This window comes from Acomys minous (genome assembly GCF_964271855.1).
Source record: "Acomys minous genome assembly, chromosome: 6".
NCBI classification, from domain to species: domain Eukaryota; kingdom Metazoa; phylum Chordata; class Mammalia; order Rodentia; family Muridae; genus Acomys; species Acomys minous.
In genome coordinates, this window is record NC_140487.1 from 72,179,166 (window position 1) to 72,198,355 (window position 19,190).

Here is a 19,190-nt window from a genome sequence, read left to right on the forward strand (position 1 = left end):
TGTGTGAGCGGGGAGCCAGATTGTGTCCCAGTGAAGCAGTGTGTATAAAACAAGAGGCTGGCGGTAAATGCTGCACTCCTGGTTTACAGTTTAATACATCAATTTTATATGTTATTAGTAGAGAGAAAGTAGAGACTAGAAACAAATTAATGGCAGTTGTACTTGGTGTCAAGACAAAGAAAAAATGGAAGAAAACTCTGGATTCACTGTGTTGTAGATCTCTAACTAAGACCAGAGTGTTGTACTTTCCTTCTACTTGCTGTGGCAAACAGTGTGGCCAAAAGCAATTTGTGGGAGAAAAGGGGGTGTATTTCAGTGCACAGATTTTAGTTCACCTTTAGGGAAGTCAGGGCAAGAACTCACGGAGGAATGCTACCTGCTTTCCTGCTGCTCTGCTTATACATGCTAGTTTTCCTTCCTTCCTTCTTTCTTTCTTTCTTTCTTTCTTTCTTTCTTTCTTTCTTTCTTTCTTTCTTTCTTTCTTTCTTTTTGTTTTTCAAGACAAGGTTTCTCTGTGTTGCCTTGGCTGTCCTAGACTTACTTTGTAGACCAGGCTGGCCTCGAACTCACAGCGATCCACCTGCCTCTGCCTCCCAAGTGCTGGGACTACAGGTGTACGCCACCACGCCCAGCACACACTAGTTTTCTTTTCTAGCCCAGGAATAGTATTGTCCACAGCGGGCTGGTCCAGGGCCTCCTATACCAATTAACAATGAAGATAACCCCCATAGACCACTGTGGTCTGGCAGTTCCTCAACTGGCACTCCCTTCTTGGGTGATTTTTGATGTGTCAAGTTAACAATGAAAGCTAACTGGGCTTCACAAAACTCAGGAATGACCTGTTATAGGGCTTAGTTGTGTGAAAGAAACGAAGTAGTTTAAAATTTTGTATTGTATGTATTTATTCGTGTGTGTGTGTGTGTGTGTGTGTGTGTGTGTGTGTTTGTGCGCGCACGTGCGCATGCGCATGCACATGCACACGTGACACAACACATATGTGGAGGCCAGAGGATAGCTTGCAGGGATTTGGTTCTCTCTGACCATATGTGTTTTTCAGGGATAAACTCAGGTACCTTTGCCCTCTGTGGCATCTCAGCGGCCTCCTTCTGGTCCACTGCTGTAGTTCTCGCCTGTGGTGCTGCTGGGGCACTGTGGGCTGTGGAGGATCTGCAGTATAACTTGACTGGAATAGCTTGTTGGTTTAGAACTTTGGGAGCGTCATCCTCATGTTTCTTTGACTCCGTGAAAAAAAACTCTAATGTTCTATTTATGGTGCTTTTAATAATTCAGAAAGTAACCAAGTATTTCATACCAGAACGTGTTTGTTTGTTTGAATCCCACTGCAGTTTTAATTTCTTCTTTTATTAGGCGGGTAAACACCAAGAGTATGAACAGAAGCTACTCCAAGAGTTATATAAATTAAATCCCAATTTTCTTCAGCTATCTACGGGTTCAGTTGATAAAAATAAGAACAAAGTGACACCATTGCAGAGGTATGATACGTAAGTACTGATATTATTCCAGTCAGATGTCTTTCCCTCCTGTTTGTCACTCTTTTCATCGTGTATGTTTTTTAGGCAAAATTCATAACAAGATCTATCATTTCTGCACCATCTTCAGCTATATTGAAGTGCTAGGTCATACCTTTTGAGTGTGATTTTTATTTTATTTCATTTTGAGGCAGGGTCTTACAAAGTAGCGCCTACTCTCCTGGAACTCACTATGTAGAACAGGCTAGCATTGAACTCATAGAGATCCTCCTGCCTCTGCCCGCTCTGGTTTCTGAGATTCAAGCCATGGCTAAGTTTGAATTTCTGCTGCTCACTGCTCTCTGGTAACACTTGGCTTCTTGATGCCTTCACTTTTGGCTCTCATTTACAAACTAACTTGTGCCCAGGAACACCTTTCATGTTGAAAGAAAATCAGAGAGCTTGGTACAGTTTTCACATCTCTAATCGGGCAGGTGCAAGAGGATTACAAGTTTGAGGTCAGAGTCTGAGCTACATAGCAAGTTCTTGGCTTTCTCTGGCTTGTACAAAATACGAACCCTGTGTTGGGTAGGGAAGGAGTATTAGGTATAGAAAACTCTTGCTACCTAATTTAATGTTTCTCACTGACGTAATAAAGGAGAAAACATATTATAAAAGAGAAAGTGGTAGTTACCTAAAGTGTTGTGTGTTTGGGTTACAAGTGTGCGTGGCTGTTTAGTCTGGGGAAGCACTGATGTTACACCCTGTGAGGATGTATCACATATTCAGTCTAACCTCTGAGAACAAATAACCTCTCTGTCTTCTACCTCTAACATGGTTTGGGTAAGGGATACTGATTGAGTGTTTAAATACATTTTATAATTTTTAGTACAAAGTTTCTTGCTCGTGTGATGGTCTTCATGTATTAAACTGTACTTTGCTAAAAGTTATCAGAAAATGATATAGTTAAATAATAGTTTTGGGATTTTATTATATCCTAAATATTCTTTAAGTGATGTTTTAATGTTCAACTTTAAATAGTAGAGCCTAGTATCTAGAAAAATAACTAGTTTTCAAATATATCAATAAAAATTATTGTCAGTCTTTCTTCAAACATGTTCTTGGGTTTAAAATATTAAAGGAGATGTTTATTCTCTTTGACGCAAAAGATTATTTAAATATTAAATACTATTTAAATGTGAGTGGAGTTTTTGTGTGTGTGTGTGTGCATCTACACATAATGTATATAGCTGTATAGGTAGAATTGAGCATAAAACAGAAAGTCACTATATTAAATAATGTGAGGTTTATTTACATTGAAGTTAAGAATAGAAGCTGAATGAAACCATATCTTTTGGGTTGAACAAACTGACCCTCTCTATTTTTTTAAAATTACAAGTATTATCTGTAGGCCTGGCTAGCAATGAATCAAGACACAGACACTTGTTATATTTTAAGATAGCCTTAGTTGCCGGGCGTGGTGGCACACGCCTTTAATCCCAGCACTCGGGAGGCAGAGGCAGGTGGATCGCTGTGAGTTCGAGGCCAGCCTGGACTACAAAGCGAGTCCAGGATAGCCAAGGCTACACAGAGAAACCCTGTCTCGAAAAAACCAAAACCAAACAAACAAAAAAAGATAGCCTTAGTTAACCTGGGGTAGGGCAGATATCAATTCTATAAATTGCCTCCCATAGTGGGGCAGGCATGGGCTCCCTGTCTCAATCCCATGCCATCTGCTTCTAATAACTTCTATCAAGCTACCTCCCATCCATAATCCCATATACTTGCTAATGTTCTTCATCTGGGCTGGATTCTCCATCCATGCCTCGGGCCATGTGCTTCTCCTCCAGCTAACCCATGGCCCCCTTCCTCCCTTCACTTCAGATCTCCTTCTCCTCGTGGAGGTGTCCTTCTTCCTAGAATTCCTCTCTCTCCTAGCCCTACCTATCTCCTTTGCCCTGCCCAGGTGGGATGGCTTTTTATTAAGCAAAAGGTTGGTCAGAGACAGTAAGCACTAATTAGCATCAAAATACATCAGACCACCCCCCAACACCTCTCCTTTGATGTTTGTACTACTCTTTCTAGATGATGCACCATGTCCTCATTACCTAACACTTCTGTGGTGCTTGATAAAGGAATGAGATTTTTACAGTAAACATGTCTGTTATAAACATGTCTGTTATACCTGCATTTATATACACCACTGCCATTATTAGCATAGTTTTTTTCTATGATTATGTTGCTTTAAAATGATGGAATTCAAGTGCTGAGAACAGAAAACCAGGAAGCCATGTAATTGTAATGTATAAGGATAGGTATTGTGTTTTATAGCCTGGAGCTTTCATGTAGATTGAGACATTATTTGTGTAACAACTGAAGATTATAAGGAAATGGTACCTGGCTGGGCGACTGTGCTGTAGACACTAAATGGGCCTAGTGAGAAGAGTCACAGAGTGTGCAAACCGCACAGCATGGGTGGTCATGGCTTGATCAGTGTGGGAAAATGGAGATGTTAAGATCAGACTGAAGTGAAAGGAAGATGTAGATAAAATGTGATGTGCTTATTTAATCTTACTAGTCCTGTGCGACAAATAAGAAAACTAACACCGAATTAAGTGTTAGCAAGTATTTCACACAAGTGAGCTCTAGAGACCAGATTCTGACCAAAATCCCTGCCATTTTAAAGGAGAAATTGCAAGAAAAGGGTTTACTATTAGGCACATTAATTCAATTAAATGAAACCATGTCATAACCATATGTATTTTGACTGAAAATCTGTTGAAGCATGCTAGAGTGTAACTTCCAAAAGAATTGATAGTGTTTTAAGCCTCCTTCAACCACAAATAGAGGGCACTAGTATATTAGCTAGTAAAGGTATTGAAAGGAAAACTTCTATAGGAATTTATTGGCTTTTATTCTATGGAAAGGAAGTGTGTATTGTTGTTACTACTACCACCGCCATAGCTATTCATCTGTTTGTGGTGGTGTGTGTCAAATCCATGGCCTTGTGTGTACTAGACCCTTCACCACTGACCACCATCTCCCAGTTCGCTTTTGGAATAGCACGACTACATTCCTACTGAACATTAAGTGCCCTCTGATGGACAGGTGCCATCCGAGTGCCTTACATATGGATTGCACTGGAAGAACTTGGCGCATTAATCCCGGTCTCTAGATTCCTTTGCATTACTTGTATCTCTAAGGCTAAAAAAAAAAAAAAAAGGTATAATTTGTCCAAAATGTACAAGATACTTTCAAGCAGAGCTTGTTAAAGCATGAATAGATGTTAAGATATCTGTGAACTCTGAAATGTTATGCAAAATTTTACATGTCCATTGTTTTTATATGGAGACATTGCTGGGCTGCCAGCTGGAGTGCTGGAGGTGAACTTAGAGAACAGTGGCTCTCACTGTGGACAGGAGCCGCAAAGCTGGCCTGCGTTCTATGGGTCTACAGAAAGACTCTGCTCTTCTACTGTAGACAAACAACTTAAAACCTTCATTTTTATTTTTGCATAAAACTCAGAGCTATTTATTAATTAAATGAGCAATACTCTGAAAAACTTGGATACTTAACATTAAAATTGACTAATTGCAATTGACTAATTGACTAATTTGGTTTTCTGCTTTGAATTCTGTCTTTCAGTTTCTGTCAGTCCCATTCTGATTTAAATGTAGTTACTGCACATGTACACACATGGTGGGGAGCTATTAAGTGATCTGAGTGATCTTACTCCACCTAAATTGTCTGTAGTTTAAAAAAAATTACTAAGGCCACTGATTTAAAGGATCTGTGTATAAAGTTAGATGAAATTTTGGGGGTAATTGGACCTCCCCACTTCATAGTAAGTAGTACCAGAGACTCAGCGGTAAAAGTGAAGCAGTTTATGATCCTGTAAGGTAGGGAACCAGTTCAAAGTGACAGGCAGGCCGATGGGCCATCATTGTCCTCTTCCTCTGCTTCTTTCTCCCCTCCTCTTCTTCCTCCTTCCCCCTCCTTTTCCTTCTCCTTCTTCCTCCTTTTTCTTTCTTTCTTCTTCTCCTTCTGTCTTTCTGTTTTTTCCGTCTTCTTTCTTTTTTTCTTTTTGTTTTTTCAGACAGGGTTTCTCTGTGTAGTGCTAGGTGTCCCAGAACTCACTCTGTAGACCAGGCTAACCTCAAATTCAGAGATCATCCTGCCTCTGACTCCCCAAGTGCTGGGAATAAAAGCCTGCACCACCGCAGTCCAGGAAAACGCTCATTCTGAAATTCCTGTGAGGATCCCTTCCCCCTCCTCCTCATTTGCTGAGTACTCAGGGAGGCTTCTTTATGTCCACTCCCTCCAATGCGTGTGCTCAGTCATGCAGCATGGCCTGCATTTTTCCACCCTGAGATTAAGCTTTAGGTTTGAATGAAAGGTAGCTAAAAGACCTAGGCAAACAGGCACCTGCTGTTTGGGCAGGGAATCCAGTGCCCCCTGTTTATCTGAACCCCAACCGCATTTGAGGTACTTTTATATTAAAAAGGAGCCATTGTGTTTTATTTTTCACTTAGTGAGTCAGGAGAGGCATGGCTGAAGATAGAGCATTGAGGGACTGAGGAAATGGTTCAGCAGGTAATGGTGTTTGTTACAAAAGCATGAAGATTTGAGTTCATCTCAAGCATACCTGTAACCTTATGCTGGGCATTTTAGTGGAGACACTTAATTACTAGTAAATGTCTCTGAGTTTTATGCAAAAATAAAACAGGAGATTGAAAATTGTCTGCTCATAAGAGAAGGGGAATGTCTTTGCAGAGATCCCTAAAATGCCTAGGTGCAGAGTGATAAGGCAAGCCACCCACTTCCTCCTCTGGCCTCCACACGTACACACAGGCGCTCACACAGAGGTGTATATAACACACATAAATGCACAAGTAACTTTTATTTTAAAGCTGAGATTCTTCAGGTCCTTATATCCTAGAAGATGAGGTACATCAAAAAAGCAACTGTGTATTTAACTCAACTTAAATATATATTATCTTTTTAAAAAAGTTAAACTTCATTGCAGAAATAGAAGATGAAAATGAATAAATGAAGGCTTTTTCTGCTGTATAGGAAAGCTTGTCACATCTTTAGATGTCTTTCACCTTTGATATTAAGAATAACTCTTAACCAGGTGTGGTGGTGCACACCTATAATCTCAGCACTCAGGAGGCAGAGACAGGTGGATCTTTGTGAGTTCAAGACCATCTTTGTCTACATAGTGAGTCACAAGACTGTGTGAGAGACCCTGTCTCAAACAACAACAACAACAACAACAACAAAGAAAAACAAAGGAAAGAAGGAAAATAATTAATTCTTTGTGCCTGTGGTTATTGAGACATTTATTTTCTATGTTAAGTAGCTTTAGAGGTTATGAGAAAACCAATTAAAGCATTTGCCCAGCTACAAACACTTCCAGAGTTGCTGAGGCATTTATTTTCTTGCTTTTAAAGAGTTAATTGTGCCACTTAAAAGTTGGCCATATTTTAATAACATAGTAGTGGTTTAAATGTCGATGTCTATTTGAAGCCTATGCAAAATAAAATGTACTCTGTGAATGCAAATTTTGCGTGTCATTCATTTAAATCATTTGTGGTCCAAGCATTTAAATATCTCCCAAGTTTTTTAAGACTTTGGTAAACATAAAAAATGAAAATGAATTTATTTAAATAAATGTATCTAAATAAATAAAATATATTTATTTAGTAACAGTATATGTGCATTTGTGTATATAACAACCTGTCATTGAAATTTGGAATTGTTCATATATTGGCATCTTTCTTTATAGTTTGCCTTTTGTTACTGAGATAAACACCATGAGCAGAATTTTACAGCTTGAGGAAACAGTTAGTTTAGTTTATGAAGGGAAAGTCACGGCAGGATCTGAGGCAGGAACTGAAGCCAAAGACCATGGAGGAACGCTGCTTACTGACTTGTTGTTCATTGCTTACTTATCTTGATTTTCTTTTTTTATACAACCCAAGACCATCTGCCTAGGAGTGGTCTCCAGGCTGGGCCCTCCCACACCATTAATCAAAACAAATTAACAACCAAAACAAAGCCCTACAGAATATCCTGCAGGCCAGTCTGATGGAGGCATTTCTCAGCTGAGGTTCCTTCTTCCCAGATGACCCTAGCTAGTATCAAATTGACAGAAAGCCAGCTAGCATGCCAGGTGTTTGAATTTATACTAAGAGAGCCATAATATCTAGAAATAATGATGGTATGTGTGCTTTATGCTTCAAATAAATAAAATAAACACATGCTTATATAGTTAGTTTTTGAAGAGTTCCCCAGCACTTGATTTCAATTGTTCAGATTAATTTAAAGATACTGACTCTTGGAATAGAATTCTAAAATGTGTTAGGAAAACTTTTTTTTTTAATGAAAATGTGTTAATACACTTTATCTATAGGGGTTTATACATACTTTTTCTGGAAGTGATATTTATTTGTATGTGTTTGTGCACTTGAATGAGTATGGCAGAGAGAACCGACTCCAGCTGTCCTCTGTTCTCCGTGTGCTGTCTGTACATGTGCACAATCACAAACAAATACATGTTTTTTTTTAAAAAGTTGATACTATTGCTCATTTAACTCTTCCTTCTGGCCTTTCTCTCTTTTTCTGTCCTTATCTTTCTTTGTTAATTCAAACTGTATTTTTTGTTGTTTAAACTAATGTGTTCCCTATTATATGAAGTCATTTGACCTATGCCATTCCTACCTTTTGTGTTCTTTTCTTCCACTTCTCTATTTGGTTTCTAAATCTTTTAAACATTTTCTGTCTTTTTTTTACAATTTTTAATTAAAAATTTTTACATATACATTTATATTATTATACATATATACAATAAACTACCTACAGCAAGAAGAACCCTAAAACAATCAGGAATTATATATATGTTACATTCATAGTTTTAAACAGTTCAATAGCTGACCCTAGTGGACAGTCTACCAGAGTAGTGTGTCTAGCAGCATCTCTGTTGAAGATGCAGTTGGGATTCAGGCTGGGTATTAGCCCTGAAGTTCGTATAGAGCAGTTAATGGTGGTACCTGTTTGTAAGGTGACTTTATGCTGAATAAGATAATTTGAAGAAATCTGTAGTCTTAATTTGCTTCTGTATTTCTTTTAGTAATGCTTTTTGCTCATACTTTGAACTAATTGGGATTACAGAAATTGTGTCCTTAGGTTAGTGCTGTAGTAGGGAGTTTTATTTTGTCTTTGGGTGAGACACTTTAAAATGGACTTCAATTTACAATTTGTCTTAACCATTGTACTCCGTATGAAGGGAAATGCTAATATTTTATCAAAAATTTGTTTTTATTAAAATATATCCTTTATCTTGCTTGTATATGTGTAATATGTACACATGCCTTCTGTTCCTAGAGACAGGATTAATGTACATAGAAATATTAAAAGAAATGTATGGATTATAAAAACCTGTAGAGAACATTTCCATATTCTTGGTCCTCTGTCAAACATATAGAAAAAATAAGTTAATCAGTGCTTCAAAACCTATAATGAATGTATTTTTTGCATGCACAGAACTAAGTGGTGACTAAGGTTTATTATGTACTAAGTGGAATAGTGTCCGGTTTGGGTTTTGCAGTCCCAGGGACTGGCCTCAGGCCCTTTTACACACTAGCCAGGTGCTGTCCTATTGAACTGCATCCCCAGCCTGCATCACAGCAGCTCTAGGCAGCTCGTCTGTCTTCTTCCCCTCCATGTGAGTCATTTACTGTAGCCGTAAGTGTTGGGAACTAATGATGATTTCTTTTTAAGGGGGTAGAGAAGGATGAGACGTTCCCTTGTACTTTTGAACCCTTAGCATCTTACGTGGGGTCTTGCATCATAGTGTCTCAAAAACATTAAGATGACAAAGTGTATTTTGCTTTTTTACTTTGAGGAGGTCTTTGTTTTTAAGTCGTACTAGAATGATTTACTCTTCCTTTTACTCAGTTTGTTTTCTTTTACAGCCCCATTGACAAACCTTCAGATTCTCTCAGTATAGGGAATGGTGATAATTCCCAACAGGTAAGATTTAGATAAAATATCTTTTCATTTAGCTGCTGTACCCTGAAAGAAAAGTGTTGTATGCAAGCAAAAATTTTCCAAATTGAAACGTACTTTAAATAATGATACAATTTAAAATTCCTTGATGGGCTGCTTTTTTAAATGTATTATTGTTAGCTTCCTTTTTTTTAATAGAATGCATAATACATTAGTTAGTCTCTTCTTTCAGAGTTACATTGATAGCCACATACTGTTGTACAGTATAATAGTGTACCATCCTTCAAGCCTGCTACAGTTGTTGGTTGTTTTGATTTCATACAATGGCTGCAGCTAGCTTGCCTTCTGAGTTCTTACTTCGTTGCTGTTTATTTTGTGGGATATGCTCACAATCCATAGCTCTTGAGCGGAGGTTCGGGTGGCCACCTGTGAGAGTTATATCTCTCCTCCCACATGAATCCTGGGGATTAGACTCGGGATGGAAGGCATTTTTATCTGCTGAAGCATCTTTCTGGCCCCACCCATGTTAATGTTTTAATTTATTTTTTTTTGCGGTAGGGTCATTGAGTGAACCTGGAGCTTACCATGCTAGTTTTGATCGCCAGCTGAGCCCTGGGGTTCAGCGTGCCTTGTCTTCCCAGCACTAGGTTATAGACATGGGCCTCCACACCTGGCTTCTTATGTGAACACTGAGGATTCAGGTTCTCCATTATTTTTGTTTTGTTTTTAAGACAGGGTTTCTCTGTGTAGCCTTGGCTGTCCTGGACTCGCTTTTGTAGACCAGACTGGTCTGGAACTCACAGAGATCCGCCTGCCTCTGCCTCTCTGAGTGCTGAGATTAAAGGCGTGCACCCTAATGCCTGGCTAATTTTTTAATGGGCTAAAAGTAGTTGGGACTGGAGAAATGACACAGTAGTTAGAAGACGTGTTGCTCTTGCAGAGGACCCAGGTTTGATACCCAGTACTATGTAGTGGCTCACAACCATTCTACCATTAGTTCAAGGGACCCAATACCCTGTTTTGATCTCTATGGACGCCAGGCACACACATGGTAAATATACTTACACACAGACAAAACATTCATACGTATAAAATAAAATAAATCTTAAAATTTTTCTTAAAAAACAAGTTAAAAGTAGTTACAAAGATGTAATATTTAGCATATAGTCAGTGTCGAAGTTTTTTTGTTTTTGTTTTTTTTTTCTTTGATTTTGAGATGGTCTTACAAGCTGGCTTTGTTTGTATTTGCTATGTAGCTGAAGCTGGCCTTAAGCTGCTCACTCGCTTGCCTTCGTTTCCCATGTATAACCATGCTGAGCAGTGTTTGTCAACCAGAGTACTATATTACTTTTAAGTTATGTCCAAGAATCATAATATTTGGTACCCATGATCATACTTTGATCACATCATGTTTTGATACCAGATTTAGAAAATTCTATTTTAGAAAATACTTAAGCTCTTCAACAGTTAGAAATGTTACTTTTCTTTTTGAAATACACCATTTCTCTTGCCATCACCAAGTGGTATCTTCATGCGTTATACCTTCTCATAGGCAAAATCAGGCTCGTACTTCAGGTCCTCACATAAAAACTGAGCACCGCAGCAGAACATGTCTGTAGATTCAGCATGAGGACGGCAGGGTAGGCAGAGGCAACACAGCTGCCTAGGTGGCCTCCAGGCTCAGTAAGAGACCTGTCTCAACAACTAAAGCAGAGAAGACACAGGAAGGTGCCCAGGACACATTCTGGCCTTCGTATGCACTTACACATGTGTGCACATACTCGGGAACACACACAAACACAACAAAACAAAGCAAACACAGCCGTAACACATTTTGAACTGATGTTTCTGCTATGGAAGGGTTGAATTTTTTTGTTTTTTTGTTTTTTTGTTTTTGTTTGTTTTTTGTTTTTGGTGTGCTGCTAGGAATTGAACTTAGGTGCCTTATGTATACTAGGCAACTGTGCAGTTACATTCCCAACCCTATGACAAGGATTTAAGTACCCTTCTTCCCTTGTTAACTCTCATTAGTAGTATTGAGTTGATCAAAACAGCATATATTGGCGTCATCTCAGAATAATGTTTCATGTGTTCCTCTGTGAACATTGGTGACATTAGATAAACTTGCAGTAATCTTAGTCATGCTTTTCATTTTACCAAAACATTTTGTATAAATTGTGCACGGATAGAGGAGGAAAGGCATATGACTGTCTCTCAGAGCGTGGAGTTTAAATATGAGAATAACATAAAAAGTTAGCCTTATTATAAATATGGGGTTTTCTCTTTTTTTTTTTCCTTTTTGTTTATTTGGTTAGTTGGTTGTTGTTTGTGTTGTCTTTTTGTTTTTGGTGCTGGGATTGAACATCACGTCTTATCCATTCGTATATTCCAGCTTTCAGAATTATTTTTTAATGATTGTTTGGGAAAACCTTGGTTAGATCTCCTTTATCTTGGCTAAAAACCAAAATACTTAAAACCATCTAGTTTGCAAAAGGAGTCAGTTTGAGCATTCCTGATCATTTATTTTTGCTCCTAAAGGTTTTCACTCTTGAACAATTGCTCTATCATGGCGTCCTAGACAGTAAGAATTCAAGGTGGGCAGGAGAACTGGACAGTACAAGGAGCAAGACTGTGAAAGAACATGAGGCCAGCCTAGTCTTCACAGTCACACACTGCTGTACCCCCACCCGCAAAATGTTAGCCAATTGCTTACTTTTCTGAAATTTCATACTTTGTTTAAAAAGTCTTGTGTTCTGGTTTGAAGACTAGTATTTGAAACCATTTATTTGCAAATGCTTTAAATTGTGGCTATTAAGATATAAACTTACAACCAATTCTTCCTGGTTTTTTGTTTTGTTTTGTTTTGTGTTTAATTTAGATATCTAACAGTGATACGCCTTCACCACCACCTGGTCTATCAAAATCCAATCCTGTCATCCCCATCAGCTCATCCAATCACAGTGCAAGGTCTCCTTTTGAAGGGGCAGTAACAGAGTCACAGTCATTATTCTCAGACAATTTTCGCCACCCCAACCCTATACCAAGTGGGCTTCCTCCTTTTCCCAGCTCTCCACAGACACCCAGTGATTGGCCTACAGCTCCAGAGCCACAGAGTCTCTTCACATCAGGTGTGTAACAACGTTGCCTAGAATAATAGTCAGATTCCTAGAACTTGGCAGGCTGCTGGGAGACGTTTTGGTTGATATACTTCTGTCTTTTTTTTTTTTTTCCTCTCAATTTACAGTTTTTTTAAAAATGTAGATTATTTAAACTACATGGAATTAGTATGTAAATTGTGTTGCCTAGAAATTACTGTATTAGAGAACAGATTTCTATAGAAATCATTTGTTATATTTTCTCAAATAAAATGTCATTGCTCTGGCTGGGTATGGTGGCTCATGTTTTTAATCTCAGCAGAGATCTCTGTGAGTTTGAGGCTGGCCTCATCTGCAGTTCCAGGACAGCAAGGGCTACACAGAGGAACCTTTGTCTAGAAAATCCAAAAGGGAAAAACAAAATAAAACAAAAACAAAAAAGCTTACTGCTTCGGGAGAAACTGAGGACCTAACTTTTAAAGTCAGATTTCTGTTTATACAATCAAATTTAAGATCTTCTCTCAGGGGCTGGAGAGATGGCTCAGAGGTTAAGAGCACTGACTGCTCTTCAGGAGTTGCTGGCTTCAATTCCCAGCAGCCACATGGTGGCTCACAACCATGTACAATGTGATCTGATTGCCCCTCTGACCTGCAGATATACACACAGGCAGAGCACTATATAATAAATAAATAAATAAATAAATAAATAAATAAATAAATCTTTAAAACCAAAAAGATCTTCCCTCAGTTGTCTAATTGACAAGTAAGTAAATTCAGTAGTAAAAACTAAATTCTGCCACTTTCTTGCTATTTTATTTTTAGAGTTTTGACATGGTTTATATTTGTATGAAAGTTACACTTTTACCCTTTTAGAAATTGTTTTAATTACTATCCAGGGCACAATGCCAGCCACATTCAGGACCTTGGGTGTCTTTACCACATCACATTTAGAGATGAAAACTAGACTGAAGGAAGACTTGAGACAGGTTACACTCTCTTCCTTGATGAGGCTTGGCTTTCCATCTTTGCGGTGCTGGTTTCAGGGGTGCCAAGCAGGCTTGATGTGCAGTGACTGGCCAAGCAGAGTCTCTTTTCCCTCATTTATACTTTATCAGTGTGAAAGATGACATAAATTAATGTGCAATAGCACTGGTGACATAGACTATTAAAAACATATCAGTAGATTTATAGTTAATTTGTCTTAGTATACAATGTAAGAAAAGCCTTACTAGCTAAAATCTTTGAGACTATATTACTTTGCTTAAATGGCGTGCTGGTTTTGATGGTGAATGGTTGGATGTCATCTAGATGGCAGGGGAGTTTTTCCTCCTGGTCAGCACAATCAATCTAGATCATTCATGACTTGAACTTAATAATTTAACAGTGAGAGCACTGATAGAAATTTATGAGGTTCTGCATAGTTTTTGCATGTTTGCTTTTCTTTTGTAATATAGCATGTTTAACATAATTGTGGAAAGAGACTCTTTATTTTGTATTGATCACTATTTTTCTTCCCAACAGAAACAATCCCGGTATCATCATCTACAGACTGGCAAGCAGCATTTGGCTTTGGTTCTTCTAAACAACCAGAGGATGACTTGGGTTTTGATCCCTTTGACGTCACTCGAAAAGCCTTAGCAGACCTGATTGAGAAGGAACTGTCCGTCCAAGACCAACCTTCCCTTTCGCCCACATCTCTTCAGAACTCCTCACACACTACAACCGCCAAAGGTCCAGGCTCTGGATTCCTACATTCTGCTGCACCTGCAAATGCCAACTCTCTTAATAGTACCTTTTCAGTCTTGCCACAGAGGTTCCCTCAATTTCAGCAGCACCGAGCAGTTTATAATTCGTTTGGTTTTCCAGGCCAGGCAGCCCGCTATCCTTGGATGGCCTTTCCACGCAATAGCATCATGCACTTGAACCACACAGCAAACCCCACCTCAAATAGTAATTTCTTGGACTTGAATCTCCCGCCACAGCACAACACAGGTCTGGGAGGGATCCCCATAGCAGGTAGGTTCATTTAAAGCCTCTGAGAAAATGTGTATCGTTCATGTCTTCAGGTTGCTGGGTGGTTAGGGAACAGCTACTGGGTAACAAGAGTACACAATTATAGTCTTAGAAATTTCTATGAAAATCCTTGCATTTTTAACCTAAAAAAATTTTTTTTGATTAAATGAATGCCTTGTAATATGGAGCTTTATAAGGATGGTGGAGTATTATACCTACTTATTGTTTGGAAGCATTTTATTCAATAGGTAGTCACCAAACTGTCAGATAAAATATAAACATGAAAAAGAAAAGATGGGCTCTGAAATTATTGTGCTATAAAGGCCAACACCATAATAAAAAATATATTGTGTTAGATTCTAGAAGTAAAGTGGTTACAATTTTTTAAAATCAAAATTAATGAGAGCATGAGGGATAAAGCCACTCTAATTGCTATAGCAATTACTTATTTTGACTGATACATACATGCACACACCAAAACTTGCCATATGGGTATATAATGTGATACTTGAGAACTTTAATTATCAGTGTTTTTTAAGCATATTATATGTCACAGACACACTTTCTGTGGAAAATTGTTTAGGAGAGATTTTACCCTGTTTGTTTGCTATGTTTTTATTTCTGGGAACAATAAACTAGGATGAAGAAGATAAAAGTTTAATGCCAGATCACTTCTGGTTTTGTGTTGCTGCCCTTCAAGGTTTCAGCGTTTTGGGGTTTTAAGATCCTGTGTAACATTTTAAAATGAAGTATTGGAAAGAAGTCATTCTGGTTAACTGTTGTCGTTTAATTTGGGCTTCAGTGGTAATGCGATAAAGCATGTTCCCTCCTGATTCTCTTCAAGTAGAGCAGAATAGTTCTCAACCTGTTGTGGACTTACACAATGATTTGTTTCATCCCTTGTCATGCCTTTAGGGTGTGTCGTTGGCATAGAGGTATTACAGTAAGGTGCCCATGCTCTCGTTTTCAGCCAGCTTTGATAGGTAGACTTAGAGCCATATCAGTAATCATTGGCTATATTCCCTTAGGGCCACCAACATTTTATGTTCTAGATAAGAAGTGAGGCCTCAGTTTGTTGTTATGGATATAGTGAAGTTTAGCAGTTGAAACAGTGACCTTAATTCACATTTATTGGAGATAACCTGCTGTAGTAATTTGCACATTTGGTGGGTTCATGATACTTGTGCATTGAATTATGAGGTCTTAGGGAATTACTAGGTTGTAGGGAATCCAGGATAGCATTTTTCAGTGTTTTCCTTGTGACATCCACTAAGACGTCAATTTCTACATGCCTTTCTCCTTTCTTCCCTTTCAACATAGCATACTAGAATGTCATTTTGTTTGAAATTGCTTTCTTTCAATAAGTTAGAATTTCAATAATTTTTAGTAGTGTGCCTTTTAACCGGTCTTAATGTTAAAAGGTAAACAGTTCCCCTTAAATATGCCAAATATTAAAAAAATAATAATAATGAGCCAATTATGTTTAACATTTCACTTCCCCTTTACCCAACAATGAACTAGATCATGTGGGGAATACAAAAGATAAAATGCAGATGGTATTTCAGGTAGTTGTTAGGATACTTGCAGAGTTAAAATGCAAATCTTAGGCAAAAGTGGCACTAACTGTGTGTGTGATCCTGAAATCTGAGAAGCAGTGTAGTTGCTCACTGTTGGGGAGAAGTTTTTGAAGAAGGTAGGAATTGATCTGTTAATGTGGTATCTTGAAAGACAGTTGGGTTAGCAACAAAAGAGAACAGTCTTTTATGTTGACAGAAACGTCCTGAACAAGGGCATAGAGGCAGATACCGTTTGCCACTACAGGAAGCAGAGCTGTGTCTGTAACAAGAGTTGCTTTTTAAATTGTAGGGATGAGCTAGGCAAGGAGCTAAGGCGAGAGCAGCGTGCACACGATGTTTGTACTTTGTTCTAGCCATACTTATCGGCTCCCTATGAACCCACCACGTGTCTACCCTCACCAGGCGTCTGTCCTCCCAGTTCCTGAGACGTTATCAAGGCCGTTTCCAGCTGTTTCAAACAGTAGATATTTTGGAATATTAGCAATGAGATATTTTTTGTTTAAGTGCAGACCTTTTCAGTGTTTTTTTTCCTTTTGTTGTTGTTCTCTCTCTCTCTCTCTCTCTCTCTCTCTCTCTCTCTCTCTCTCTCTCTCTCTGTCTTCAATTAAAATAGATACTTAATTTTTAATATATCATTAAATTATAATTCTATCCTGTGAGGTTTTTCCTCCCTTTGCCTATACTCAACCACAGAGCATTGAAAACTTTTTTTCAGAGATGCTAAAAATGAAGTCACCAGCTTTAATTCTGAGTCATTACTGTATTCTGTATGGGGTGGGAAAGTTTATTCCAGATTTTCGATTTTTGGCTATGATTCTTACTTGATGTTTAAATGGTGACTTGTAACTAAACTTGTTATTATATTATTTTTAAAGTACTGAAGACTAGAGAAACTTAGTTTTAATTTACAAAAATATTTAAAATTGTTAAGAGTCACTCTAGAATCCTGTTAGAGCTAGTCAATATTTGACAGATGTCTCAAAAATTAATGTGCTAATAAGCCTTAGAATAGTTATATAATTATAACTAGATGATTTAGGATTTTCAGTAACTATTATAAATGAAAAAAATTGAAAAGCTGTATATTTGTAATGCATCTAGTTTAGAACACTTTACCTAGGAAGTATCTGTGTCCCTTAAGTCCAAGTGTATTCGAATTGGATGACTGCGAGGAACTCAGCTTTGCATCCCCTAGTTTTTATCATGGTGCCCTGTTCTGCAGAGCTGTAGTGCCTCATTAGTGGAGACTTAACACTGCTTGTGGGGCCTCCTAAAATATACTTGCTTCAAACTAATTCTGTCCTAGGAAAGAAAGGTACATATACTTACTCTTCAGCTATGTAGAGCCAAAGTAGGGTCCTGACCTGTAGGAGCAAATTAGAGGTGGTAGCCACTATGTCATGCAGATACCACATCTGTTTACTATATATTTGTATTTAAATTTTTATTTTAGGTTTGTTTCGGTTAATTATAAAAACACTGATATATCTGAAACCTATCATGGGCAGAACAATTGCCAGCCATGTGACAGAAATTCAGCTTCCATTCTGTGTCTCACTGATGACATTTTTGTGTTTTAAATTGATTATTCTTTTAGTATTTGTCTGTTTTTAGCAGTGTTGTCTGCGCTTGCGCATCTGGTTTGCTAAGTTCACAAGATTTTTAGAATATTCCTAGTGAGGAGTTTTGATTAGTAAGTAGGTAGAAGGCATTTATTTGGACATGTTTCATTATTGAAACCGTGTACTTTAGCTCTAAAAAGTTATTTGCTTTGTTCAGTTCTCTCATTTTAGGAAAGTCAATGCTGAATTCAGGAAACAAATAATTTATGGTTCATGTTCAGATAGTAAGTTAGGCTCACAGCCCAGATTTCAAAATCAGTAATGGAAGTATTTTTTCTTTACAACACTGATGCTCTCCTTCACAATTGAAGACCGCTGGTATGTGCTTCAGCCTGGCTTTCTCTCAGTAGTACTTGACTTTTGCTCTCACCTACTTGTAAATTCTTTTTTTTTTTTTAAATCAGTATTTCTTCATGAGACAAATTGACCCAGCCTAGTCATATGACGAATACACAGCAAACGAACACAAAGAAAGCAGAATGATGCTCATTAACATGAAAATCAGTCTCTTGCTTAGGTCCTTATTACTATCTATGTTCTCACCAATGAATGGGGTTTAACTTTGCCTTGGCACAGCATCCTTGCTATGTTCTTGAGGGTTTAAGAGAGATTGCTAATTGGAATGACTTGTTCAATGGATCGAAAGGCTCTTTTTCTGCAGTTTGTCAGTTAAACTGTCTTTGCAAACAGTTTGCAGATTTATTTTTCAAAGATTTCTTTGCTAAAGTGTTTTTATTACATAATGATGAAAATTATTTGGAAAACAAACATTAGTAAGTGTAAGCGTATAAGCAGTGTTGTTTCAAGATATTAAAAAAATAATTGAAATTCCTTAGGTTTTGGATTTATCAATTTAGATTTTAACTGTCAGAGGGCATTTTTCTTTAAAGTTTGTTTTTATAGTAACTTTTCACACTAACTGTTGAGTTTTGTATCATGTGTAAAGTAAGTTAATTATAGTGAAATTCAATTACAATTAGGAGACCAGTCTTATTCACATATAGTTTTCTGACTAGAAGTAGTCATCTTACTTTTCAGTCAATTGGATCATTGTACTGTTAATACTTACTATTTTCTAATTACTTTAAAAGTACATAGTAAAAAATTTCAGATGCCATACGTTAATTTAATCAGTTAATAACTGTGTCTAGCATCTAATTGTTTCCTAATATTTGACTTATGTCTTTGAAACATGGATTTATAATTTTCCTTTTAAAATCAGTTTTCTCTCATGTAAGTCAAGTCTTAATTTTTCCCCCCAAACTAGTACTTACTGCTAAGGAATATCTATATAAGGTTCCAATTGGCTTGGAAAAGAATGGCTTTCCTGGTCTTCCATCTTTTCTCCCTCTACCCCACCCCCCTCTTGTTTATTTATTTTTGGTAGTATATTTCTAATTTAAA

General features: G+C 37.7%; 1 protein-coding gene across 8 annotated transcripts in view; it reads left to right on the forward strand.

Annotated features, from left to right (window-relative positions):
* Positions 1 to 19,190, forward strand: part of CNOT4 (CCR4-NOT transcription complex subunit 4) — a 108,172-nt gene that overhangs the window by 64,027 nt on the left and 24,955 nt on the right. For 4 of the 8 annotated variants that reach the window (XM_084788100.1, XM_084788103.1, XM_084788105.1 and 1 more), the window contains exons 7-10: positions 1,369 to 1,502; positions 9,446 to 9,503; positions 12,358 to 12,607; positions 14,096 to 14,590. In XM_084788100.1, coding sequence (XP_084644226.1) covers positions 1,369 to 1,502; positions 9,446 to 9,503; positions 12,358 to 12,607; positions 14,096 to 14,590 — 937 coding nt within the window. The remainder of the gene's footprint in view (positions 1 to 1,368; positions 1,503 to 9,445; positions 9,504 to 12,357; positions 12,608 to 14,095; positions 14,591 to 19,190) is intronic. The other 4 variants (XM_084788101.1, XM_084788104.1, XM_084788107.1 and 1 more) reach the window with 2 other exon arrangements.